We start from the raw sequence: 12,842 nt of genomic DNA, 5'->3' as shown, positions 1-12,842 counted from the left end.
CCCATGACAGCCTAACATTTTCTCAGATTGACATTCTGTGACAAATGCGGCATCGTGGGCCAGACATTTTTCAATGTTAGATTGCATCCTTTATTGTTTTAATTAACCTCAGGGCAGAAGAATAATGCTAAAAAAAAAAGGGGGGGTATTCTTTCAAATCAACATGGCAGCAGTTGAAAACATTGGAAAACAGCTAATATAAAAAAAAGACTTTGCAAAGGGTTTAAAGGTTTTAAAGATTTTTTTTTTTATTTATTTATTTGAGACAGAGAGAATGAGAGAGAGAGCACATGAGAGGGGGGAGGGTCAGAGGCAGAAGCAGGCTCCCTGCCGAGCAGGGAGCCCGATGCGGGACTCGATCCAGGGACTCCAGGATCATGACCTGAGCCGAAGGCAGTCGCTTAACCAACTGAGCCACCCAGGCGCCCGGGTTTAAAGGTTTTAAAACTAAAGTTCATTTTTCTAAAACCAGTGGATACCATTTAAGCTTAGTGTCCATAAACTGTTTTAGGGCAAGGATAATATCTTCACTAGAGAAGTCACCTATGTCTAAGGCAGGACCTACAGATAGAAGACACACAGGTAATGTTTACAGAATAAAAATGTTAGGTGGAGATGCGCACGCTTTGCTGTTTTTTTCCTCATGAGTGATATTTGTGTCTGAAATGGCAGGGGCTCTTCTTGTTCTCTCTCCATTTCTCTTATGTCTTTTAATTACTGCTTGATCTTGCAGAACCTGAGTTTTAAGGAGCGAGCTAAAAATAGACTTGTCACTGTAAGCACCTCCTTGCATCTGCTTTTTTTCTGGGTCCCTGCAAGGTTGACCAGCTTTTTTTTGGAGTTGCACATCAGAAACAGTTGGCAGAAAACCAGCATCTGTTTAGTCAATATTTCCATTGTTAAAAGACTATGTCAGATTTTAAACTTTTTTTTTTAACCAAGAATGTGCTTGCTTACAGAGCAGTGGGATTGTGTCCAGTGTGGAGAGGGTTCGGTGCAGCCATGTGGAGGTTGCTCAGGGCTGGCTAATCAGACCATATGCAGGGTTTACAAAAAGACATTGCATCCTCCAGGCAAGCACGCATGGATTACTGAAACGTGTTTGGTCATGTGACTTTTTAAATTTTTTTTTTTTTTTTTTTTTTTTTTTAAGATTTTATTTATTTGCGAGAGAGACAATGAGAGACAGAGAGCATGAGAGGGAGGAAGGTCAGAGGGAGAAGCAGACTCCCCGCCGAGCAGGGAGCCCGATGCGGGACTCGATCCCGGGACTCCAGGATCATGACCTGAGCCGAAGGCAGTCGCTTAACCAACTGAGCCACCCAGGCGCCCCGGTCATGTGACTTTTTAAACGCCAGGCATGCACTGGACACTAGAGGAGTCTGAAGATGATTCCTCTTAGGTTTGCTCAGGATCCGGTGGGAGAACGCTGGCTTGGGGTTCGGAACAGGATGTGGGTCCCAGACTCTGCCACCTTCCAGCTGAATTATCTTGGACACCTCTTTTGTCACATAGAAAAAGGGGGTGATCATGCCTGCCTAATGCATATGAAGAACGTGGTACACCATGCTGCCTGAAGAAATGGTTTTGAAGGTAAAATTAGGGAGCAGTGTCCTCTTAGATATGTACATACAACTGTGTGTGTTTCATTGTTTTTAATACCCTTTACTTAATCTCCCCTTGATTTTGAAAATATTGGACCCTGTTGCTATCATTCTACCCAACCCCTGCTGTGGATCAACCCAACCTCCCAGTTGAGAATGTTAGAAATAAAGCATAGTTCTTAATGAGAACCCCAGTAGTCATACGTCTGATGGATTTCCTTTATTCCCTTTTGGTTTTGATGGAGTACATTTTTAAAAAGCTTTTCAATGACACCATAACTTTATCTTTTAACTGCATAAATAAGAGGCCTCCCCCCTTGGTTTTTAGGAAAGATGTAGGAGGTGTGATGTATGTTCTCATTATAGAAAGATAATTAATTGTACTGATTTTTGCCAAAGGATGCTTATTAGTATATTGGGAAATAGTATTCAGAATAATTTAAGTATGTTTTCTGATTGTGACATCTTTACACACATTATATAAATCTGAGTAATTCATTTAGTAAAAACTGACTGTAAAATTTCTATTTTTAATTTAATTTTTATCATGGTATAAAATTTGAAGAGTACCAAAAGGGTGTGTGCGTGTGTGTGTATATTGAAAAGCAAGTTTCCTTCTTTACTTCATTCCCTAGCCTCCCAATTCCTCCCTACAGAGGCAACCACTTACATGTTTTTAAAAACAGAAATCTGGGTCTACTCATGATTTGATGCTCAGGTGTATCTGCCGTGTCATTTTCAGCCTTTTGGCTCAGGCCAGGCATCTGTGTGCGTGTGCTATAATTTCTGGTTGTAAGTTAGAGGAACCTAGGGGCAGGTTCCTCATAGGTGTACACTTGGGTATCGGCAGACATGAGGGTTGTAACTTCTGTGATGATACCTCTTACTCAGTGGACCAGCTTTTGGAGCCCGTGTTTCTCTGGCTTTTGAGTGTCTTGATTTTCACGTCTGTGTTTTTCCCATTTTCCAGTTGCAGCATGAGAAAGCGGAACTAGAACAGCATCTCGAACAGGAGCAGGAATTCCAGGTCAACAAACTGATGAAGAAAATTAAAAAACTGGAGAATGATACCATTTCTAAGCAGCTTACATTAGAACAGGTAAAAATGTATATAGTTCTCTCCATATACTTTTTTCTCCTCTTATCAGCTTGTTCTTTCAGGCCTGCAGATACCCTGAGCAATGTAAGTGAAAAATACTTTTCAGCTGTTTCTTCCCACAGTGGAGACTTCATTTCTGAAGTAAGCATTGACAGAGCTGCCTAGCACCTGCTCTCTCTCTCACACTTTCTCTCTTTTTAACTGCAATTAATAAAGTTTCTGGGGATATGTTGTGATGTACTGATTTATAGGCAGGAAATGTTAGGTTCCTTTTACCGAGGGGAAACAATGTGTTTTTAACCACAGGATAGTTTCTGTGAAAGTTCCTGAGACAGTGTGGTTGTGGAGCTAAAACTTTTCTGTCAGGGGTTCTAAAGAACAAACAGCATTTTTCTTCTTTGAATTATTAGCAGTATTATTAGCAATTATTAGCAGTATTATTTGAACCCTATCTTTTCCCAACTCGATTTGTTGATACCAATATGGAGTCATAGACTTGGTTGCTTAACCTGGTTCAGCCACTAACTAGTTGTATGACCTTGCATTGACTTCATTCACTTCTCTGGGCCCAAGTTTTCCATTTGTAAACAGAGGAGGACAAACTAAAATCAGGAATGGCAAGCTTAAACAGGTACAGAAGATGGAAAGTAATAGGGTATGGTCCCTTTGTCCATTGCCCTTGGCAGACATTGGTATTTGAGCACAGGCCTTGCCTAGGGAGTCCAGACTGGTCCTTATGCTCTTCGACACACAGAACTGTGGACAGCCATTATCAGCCTATCCAAGTTGGTATGTCAGACAGAAGTACTTGTTATCCCTAGCCTCGGTGCTCCCTGATGCCTTCCCTCCAATCTAATGTCCTGGGATTTTACTTTCCCTAAGATAAATTATAAGAAGCTGACCCTAGTGTACTGCGATCTGGTTTCCATGTAAAATTCAGTGTATTGATGAAGATCTTCCAGCTCTTTGTAATTTCAGTCCTGATTGCCAATTCGATGGTTTGGCTAAGCCATTCATGCAAAGTTGTCTGATTTATCCTAACTTTAGGGTCTTTGCGTCTCAGTTCATGTTGACTGGTTCTGAAATCACCCCCAGGGCCGCTCTAGTTTCATTATTGTCCCTGAGAATGAAGTGGTGACGGGAATGTCAGCTTTGAGAGGAAGTCAGGGTTGGAATTAATCTGACATCTGTTTTCTGTGTTATTCTTGAATTTCCCTGTATCATAGGGAGGAATGTCACTGAGTTTTCTAAGACTGTGAATAATGGTCCTAAAAACATTTCTCTATCCCTTCCAGGTAAAAGGAAAAAAAGTTCTGTTTTCAAAGGTCGGCTATTTTATACATATCCAGAGTAATCTATACTTACCATTTGTCTTCGGAATTCAGATGCAATATCTAAATTTAGAAAACACTTACCACACACAGTTTAAAAACATTTTATTCCAAAGTTCACCTGCTAATTCCTAAGATAAGCAGTAACCAGTTCCATTGAAGTTAAAGCTTTGAAGATTCTTGTTTAAGTCCCTGACACACCAAATACTTGTTATTGGTACTTATTAATCAAGAGCTAACCAAGTGACCAAGTGAAATTCTCACAGGGGTGGGTGTTGTGAGAACTTCACTTGGTCACGGCCTTCATGGTGGTGGCTGTCAGGAATTGAAACAGCTTCTCTCTTGCATTTGTTCAGAAGCTGAGGCGACTTTGGAGATGGGGCTATGACTCTCAGGGTTTAGCTGTGGCCACAAGGTGGAGGTAGTGGCCTGGTGTCCTTGAGAGGACGGTTTGATCTTAGAGTCCATGGGGGAGAGAGAATGGATTGCTGCAATCTTAAGACTCTTTGGGGACTTTAGTAAATGAAACCCTTTAAAATGATGTCCAAGGCATACATTCTCACCAACTTAATGACACAGTGCACTTTCAGGGTTATTTCAGACCTCAATAATAAAGAAATGGAGTTCACAATGGAATATATGCACTGCAAAGCCCTATCCTGGAAATAAACCTCAGATCTGGGATATCAAGTTCCTATGTTAATTAAGATGGAGAAATTTAACATCATCATGAAACTTCCCCCCTTTGTTTTGGATATGTCTGGGATGATTAAATGTTGGGGAACTTATTCTGTATTTTGTTCAGCTATAAATAATTTTAGTCAGTGCTTTGGGGAATGTTTTTTTTTTTTTTCGTCCAGTAAAAATAAATCTCTTCTGTGCTTCCATGAATGTGATGTGATCCTCTCTTGTGATTATCCTCCATATGATACATTGTAGGTCACGGTCTATATTACAGAATATATCCTATACTGTAGGTCATTATCATGAGCAAAGGCATGTACTACAGACAAATCATTATAATACATAATGTAGTACATGCCTTTGCTCATCTATCTGATAGTAAACCTATTTTTTAAACTGTAAGCTATCTGGAGGCAATTATCCCATGTGTCTTACGGTCTCCTACTGCTTTGTTGGAAGAGTTTAAGTGTAGATTTGGCCAGGTAACTGGAAAGTGGTCATTTGTATTTTGGAAGGAAGTACAGTGCAGTGTTTGGGGCCCGGGCACTGGTTTCCAAAGGAATTGGATGGGAATCTGGTTCCTCTGCTTAATATCCTAGATCACCTTCTTTTTGGTCGTGATGGTCTTGGTAGCAGCTTTATTGAGATAAATTCACATACCATAAAAATCCTCCATTTAAAATGTACAATTTATTGACTTTTAGTCTATTCAGAGTTGTGCAGCCATAACCACGATCAATTTTAGAGCATTTTCATCACCTCAAAGAGAAACCCTGTACCCTTCAGCTGTCACTCTGAATTTCCCATTCCCCTGAAGCAGCCACTACTCTACTTCCTGTCTGTATTTGCCCATTCTGGATACTTCATAAAAATGGAATTATATAATATGTCCTCTTTTGCAAGTGGCTCCTTTCACTTAGCATAAGGCTTTTATCCATGTTGTAGCCTATATCAGTACTTGACTACTTTTCCCAACTGAATAATGTTTCACTGCATGGATCTTTATTGGATAAAATAAATGGATATCATATTTTGTGTATCCATTCATCATTTGGTAGACATTTGGGTTGTTTTAACCCTTTGGTTATTATGAATAATGCTGCTGTGAATATTCATGTACAATTTTTTTTTAATTTTAAGATTTTATTTATTTTGGAGAGAGAGTGCACTTGAGAGAGCATGGGGGTGGGGGGAGGGACAGAGAAGGAGAGACTTTCAAGCCGACTCCTTGTTGGAGTGCAGAGCCCACTGTGGGGCTTGATCTCACGACCCTGAGGTCATGCCCAGAGCTGAAACCAACTGAGCCACGCAGGTCCCCCTCATGTACAATTTTTCATGTGGATATATGTTTTCATTTTTCTTGGGCACATACCTAGGAGTGCATTTGTTGGATTACATGGTAACTCCGTGTTTACCATTTGGGGGGATGGCTAGCCTGCTTATCTTTGTTTTTCTTTCTTTAAAGATTTACTTATTTATTTTAGAGAGAGTGTGAGCTGGGGGTGGGGGATGGGCAGAAGGAGAGGGAGAGAAGCAGACTCCCTGCTGAGTGCGGAGCCCACTGTGGGCCTCAATCCCAAGACCCTGAGACCATGACCTGAGCTGAAATGAGTCAGACACTCAACTGACCGAGCCACCCAGGCGCCCCGGACTGTTTTTTCAAAGTGGTTGGACCATATTGATTAAAGCCATCTTGGTAAATGTGAAGTGGTACTCATTGTGGTTTTGTATTTCCCTGATGGCTAATGATTTTGAGAATCTTAGGTGCTTCTTGGCCATTTTTATATCTTTCGTAAACATGTCTATTTAAGATCATTTTATTATTGAATTGTAAGAGTTCCTTACATATTCTAGATACAATTCCCTTATCAGATATATCGTTTGCAACTCACATGCCAGGAGGCCCTCACTGTAGACTAGGATTAGTCTAGTCAGCATGACTTTAGTGTTGTGACGGGCTTTTTTTTTTTTTAACTGGTGGTCGCTGCCTGCAAAACCCTTATTTGAAAATTTTTGTTCAAACATGATCATTGTTAGTCTCTTATTTGGTATTCACATTTTCTTAGGTGACAGTAAGAACATTTAAAACTTGGAATGTTCTCTTAGTGTCAGGAAATCTTGATCTTGAATATTTTCTCCCAACCGGGAAGGATTTTTCTTATTTCTCTGGAGAAGGATAACTAGCATCAAGAGGCAGGCAGTACTAGCTTATTTATTAAGTAAAGTTCAAGTCAGCAGCTGTGGAGGGCCCTCTGTGCACTTGGCATGGAACACTGTGGGAAAAGAGAAGACTGTGACCGTAAGCAGGTGGACTAGGTACTTAACCATTGTTAGGAAGTACAACAGGAAAAAATAGAGTGAATTAATGGGGAATTAGTCCTGTAATTCAGCTAACACTCGCATCATGAACAGGGTCACCTGCCACATACCAAATGTCCTTCCTCTGTTCTCCTCTAGCTGGCCCAGCAAGTGTGGCCTTCTCTGTTATTTCTGGAATTTGGGGTGTCTTCTTTTATCTGAGATAATCCCGGCTCCCAAAAGCAGAGACACCCTTGTCTAAAGTTGGATTCAGAATTGGATGGTAATTTCATTCATTAGCCTCCATTTACAAATGATAGTATCTTAGCCCTATCTTAGCATAGGAAAACTCTTCTTGGGTTCAAATCTTCCTTCCATCTGAAGAACCCGTGTGACATCAGGCAAGCAATTTGAGCTCTTTTGTGAAACAGACATGAATACCTAAATTCGTAGCTTTGTTGAGAGGATTACTCTTGGCATCCTGCCTCTCCTCATACTCCACGCATAGCGAAGTTCTTTCATCCCTCCACTCAGAATTGTTTCACTGTGGACAAGAGAGAAGTTAACATGGCAACCCAGGACACTAATGTGTTTGTAACCGTACATGTGACGGGGACAAGTTTCCTAAAACAGCGTTTCTTGTGCTTTGCACTGATTTTCTATTGAATTCTGTTTCATTTTTCGCAAAATGTAGGTCACAACGGACTCATTTCACAGTCCAGTAATGGTTCATGACCTGCAGTTTGAAAACCATGCTGTGCTGTGTGCCATGCTCTCTTGCCCCCAGATCCCCACAGATCCGTTTCTCCAGGCAGTCAGGGGTATGTGCTGTCAAGTAGTCACATAATGACCAGTACTGCTTCCCAAACAGCAGTTAGCAAACAATTAAAGTGTTTCTTCCCTATAGATTTTCTAATAAGTTAAAGGAGGAAAGACACAATGTTGACCTTAACACCAAGTCCCAGTGACTCACATCTAGTAAGCTCTCCAAAAACTGTAGCTTCTGCTGTTAATAATGAAAGTTTCCATCTAATTTCTGTGGTACTTTGCCCTACCCATTTTCCAGGAAAATGAGCATGCGTATTAACTGAGCCTCAAATGTCTTACCACCTTCCTTGACCTGGTCTCTTCAACTGATGAATCAGTATGTGTTCACATGCCCTGTGTGACCCAGCCCCTTTGGCTTTCGTTTGTGCCTATGAGCAGTTAGCGCATTTGTATGGCCCCGAGCCTGTATTCATTCAGTTTATGTGCCTGCTGTCTACACATACTCTGCTAAGAAAGATGATGTTAGGTCCTTGGCCTCGTGGAGCTTGGTCTCCTGGTTAGGGAAGGCCGGTGGATCTGTGGACAGTGAGGAGGGACGCTGTGTGCATGGCTGTGGTGGAGGGGAGCAGTGACACCCCTGCAGCGGCCCCACCCCCCACCCCCAACCACAGGAGAGGCCCTGAAGCTCCTTGGCACCTGGTTTAATTATTTGTTAATTGACACACACGGTTGGATAGATCTAAGTCCAGCCTTGTTGCAAGGGAACAGGGAGGAGACAAATGGGAGGAAGGTGTGCGGTAAAAAGTGGGTGCAGGCCCTGCATGGAGCAGAGATGCTGGAAACGGAACAAAGCTGGTGAAGAGGATGTGAGGTTGAACCCCTCCTCTTTGTTCCTGGGCGAGGAAGGAGAAGGGTTGCGGTGGTCTGCCTCCGTGGTGGCTTTAAGGGCGTAAGCTTGTCTTTCCAGGCAGCGTTTTGCCTAATGTAGGCCTCCGTGCTGATCGGTGCTGGGGGCTTACCTTCAGCCACCTGGCAGTGTCCGGTGAGTACAGAGGCCTGAAAAGACCCCAGCTTCAGGAGCACTGCAGAGGCGATACCCTCTTACCCCGGGGTCTCTCACCCTCTGTGACTGTAGCAGATCACAGGGCTGGGGTTTAGAGTGATGTCCTTCAAGCCTTAGGACAAGACTTATTTTGTTGTTGTTGTTGTTGTTGTTTTTTAAGTTGAAACAAGCAAACAGTATATTTTAAGTGCTATTAACAAAAAAAAAGGTTTTAGGTTTCCAGCTCTTAGAACAGCTGTTCTTAGCTCAGGATACGAGATGGCCTTTCTGCCTTACTTGTGTACACGGTAATTCGTTCAAGATGCAAACCAGTTTTGCATCTTTGGTTGATCTTTTTAATTGCTGTGGAACAAGGTATTTTTAAAGTTCATAGGGAGTGTGGCCCTACTGGGTTTGCTACAGTCCCATTCTGCTGCCTGCTGCCCTTGCAGGTCTGGCAGTGAGGACTCTGCCGCCCTGGCTCTGGTTGTCCCCGCAGGCTTCTCTGTGCCATTTTCCCAAAGAACAACCCTGTGACTGGAGGGTTCACTTCCATTAAGGAGATGACATTTAGTGACCACTGCAGGCTTTGAAATTTGATTTCAAATGCTAATCTCAAACTGTGGAAATGTTGGCAGTTTTTAATTGTTTTATGTATTATGAAAGTGATCCATTGCTCTTTCAAGAAAACTTGGAGGGCGCCTGGGTGGCTCAGATGGTTAAGCATCTGCCTTCGGCTCAGGTCATGATCCCAGGGTCCTGGGATCGAGTCCCACATCAGGCTCCCTGCTTGGAAGGGGGCCTGCTTCTTCCTCTCCCTCTGCTGCTCCTCCTGCTTGTGCTCTTTCGCTCTGTCAAATAAATAAATAAAATCTTTAAAAAAAAAAGAAAAAGAAAACTTGGAAAACACAGAAGTACAGAAATGAAAAAACACAACCTAGGCTACAATCGACCCCCCAAACAACTGCTATTCATATTTTTTATTTCCCCCTTTTCCTCTTTTCTTCTTCCCTTTTTTTTTTAAAAAAAAATAGGGTATTATAATTTGCTGCCTGCTTTTAATTTTTTTTTTTTTTTTTTTAAATAAAACATCATAACCTGTGCCTGCATGTGTAGGTTAGCTGCATCGGTGTGCAGCCAGACACAATAATCATAGTAATTCCTGAAGTCCGCTCAGTGGCAGTTTGATTGTAGCAAATCCTTGAGGATGTTTGGTTGCTTGAGAAGCTTGGGTGCAAGCATCTTACCAACTGCTTATTTGGGAAAGGTAGGAAAAAGCCTCAGAGCATAGCTGAAACGTGAGTGGGATCTTGTACCTTGGAAGTAGGCAACCTAGGGGCAATCCTCAGCACTCAAAGAAAGCGTTAGCAGGCTCTCCTTTCAGCTGATTTGTTTTGTAACCCATAAGCTGTCAGGATGTCATGAAGCCCGCTAAGAGGTCCCCACTCCAGGCCTGGGAAAGTATACTCTGAGCTCTGTCAGGGACACAGATAAGTCAGTCTCTCTACAGGATGTGGGGGGAAAATCCCTCAGAATTCCTTTGCTAGATCTCATTTCAATTAATTAGAAAAACTCACTATGTTCTATCTTGTCAGACTTTATTTTGAAGCATACTTGCCATGTGGATCAGTTGGTGCAGATGATGTTACATAATGGCAGGGAAAAAATTCAAAATGTGTTTCCTGTGTAAAGAAAGAGACACCTCATCACAATCCAACAGGGTGCGTTTCTGGTCATGCCCTGGAAGTAAAGATTTTGCCTGTTAAATTGAAGGCCATTTGGTATGCTATAGTGAGGGCAATAAAATCCAGAGATACTGTACTCAGACTTTGTGATTTTGAAATGCATGAAATCTTGTTTCTTTATGACCAGAACAATAATTTAGTTGGTGACTTAAGAAAGGGCATTCTCCTTAGCTAAACATACATGGCTAATGAATGAATGGCTAAGTAAATCCAACATCTCTGTGTAAGAAAGTGGGATGGATGCGGTAATGATTTATCACAGAAACTTCCATTTTGGAGAAAGCATATCAAGCAAAGTTTCCCTAATGTTATTTTCTTAAGCTCACTTTATTTTATTTATTTATTTTTTTTAAGATTTTGACAGAGACATAGCGAGAGAGGGAACACAAGCAGGGGGAGTGGGAGAGGGAGAAGCAGGCTTCCTGCTGAGCAGGCAGCCTGATGTGGGGCTCAATCCCAGGACCCTGGGATCATGACCTGAGCCGGAGGCAGATGCTTAACGACTGAGCCACCCAGGCGCCCCTAAGCTCATTTTAGATAATGGACTGGTGGTAGCCACTGATGTGATAGTGTATCCACCACATCCACTTTGATGGGACTCCTTTGCCATGGACTTCTCCACAGCACTCTTGATGTAGCAGAAGAATGTACACCCAGTTCCACTGGTGGTACTTATTTGGTAAAAGTCCCCTAGAATTATGAACCCACTATGCAGATTTATATGCTATCATGCCGATGTTAAGTGATGAAAACTTAAATCCAGAAACCATATAAATCTGAGTAATTATGTGTGTTTTTTGTTTTGTTGTGTTTTTCATAAAAAGCCTTCATTTCTCAACATCACTGAACAAAAGCAAAATTTTCTGAACTCGTAAATGATGAAATAATGTCATTTTCACATGTTAATATTGATGGGATATTAATATTGTCCTGAAGTTATGTTCATTTCAAAGAACAAGTCTAATTTTTATAGAACACAGTTTTTGAGAAGAAATATTTTGAAACTATGGTAAAGAAGGTTGACTCTGGGTTATCTGGAAAATTCTCAAGAGTGTTTCAAAGAGCTAACATTTTATCCTCTGCGAGTTTATTGGCTTATTCAGGATTTTGTATATGTAAATTAGCATCCTAAATTAATGGATGTACTGTTAAATTGTATTGGGAAATTGTCAGTTTTTAAAATTAGATGTATTTAAATTTTTTTGTTACAAAAATAGTAAATGTTCATTAAAAAATTGGATGGGGACAGAAACAGGCAGGAAGAGAAATTATCACCAATATTCCTTTCACCCAAAGGGCAACCCTAATTATCTTGCTATATAGTTCCTTATGATTTTTTTACATCTTTTTCCTTTTTTTCCCTCTATTAGTAGATTTCTGATGTACATAGATAAATTTTTCACCTATAATTGACTTCTTGAACTTGAAGGTGAGCATCCTTTCTCTCCTTTTCTCTTGCTCTTCACTGACAAACTTGTCAGCTCTTTCTGTGCTTAGCATTGCATGAGCAGTGATGATGACCTAGAACTTGGTTTTAATTTTGAAACCAGCTGCAGCTTGGTTAATCAGATAGGTACCTCAGGGGCTCTGTGGTCTAGGAACACCTGTCTTAATTCAATTGTAAAACAAATTGGCTGTTTGATTTCTTAAAAGCATTTTTTTTTTTTTTTTCCCAGAAGGCAAGGGTCAGATGTTTTCCAACCTAGGAGGAGAATTGTCAGGGCTGAGCAAAATTCCACTGATTGCCTGAACAGACACCAACAGCTTTTGACCAACTCTGTGTTGCTTTAATTGGTGAATAAGGCTTTGCCATGGAGCAAGGACCATGATGCATTGTACTCAGCTCTTTTCATGTCAGTTGCTCATGATCTTTATTTTCATACCCCCCCCCCGCCCCCCATGAATCCTGTTCTTTCCTATGGATATGTAAAACCTTGATTAACTCAGGTATATTGGCAAAGTAGGCTGGAATGAGGTTAAGATCTTTTACTGGCTCTATTCTTGTGGTAGAAACAAAAATCATCTTATCCCATTTGGGCTGCTAGAACAACATAGACTGGCTTATAAACAACAGAAATTTATTTCTCATTTCTCATGGTTTTGGAGGTTGGAATTCTAAGATCTGCGTGCCAGTGTGGTGGAGTTATGATGAGGACTCTCTTCCAGGTTGCAGACTGCCGACTTCTCCTTGTGTCTTCCTGTGGGGGAGAGCAGACAGCAGCAAGCTGCAAGGTCTCTCGTGACTCTTGGGACATGAATCCCTACACCATG

General features: G+C 41.4%; 1 protein-coding gene across 1 annotated transcript in view; it reads left to right on the top strand.

Moving 5' to 3' along the window:
* CCDC6 (coiled-coil domain containing 6) overlaps positions 1 to 12,842 on the top strand; it is a 106,133-nt gene that overhangs the window by 63,391 nt on the left and 29,900 nt on the right. The window contains exon 3 of the mRNA XM_021699733.1: positions 2,575 to 2,703. Within this exon, the coding sequence (XP_021555408.1) occupies positions 2,575 to 2,703 (129 nt within the window). The remainder of the gene's footprint in view (positions 1 to 2,574; positions 2,704 to 12,842) is intronic.

The sequence above is a fragment of the Neomonachus schauinslandi genome, chromosome 6 (assembly GCF_002201575.2).
Source record: "Neomonachus schauinslandi chromosome 6, ASM220157v2, whole genome shotgun sequence".
NCBI lineage: Eukaryota > Metazoa > Chordata > Mammalia > Carnivora > Phocidae > Neomonachus > Neomonachus schauinslandi.
This window is presented reverse-complemented; position numbering and strand designations above follow the sequence as displayed.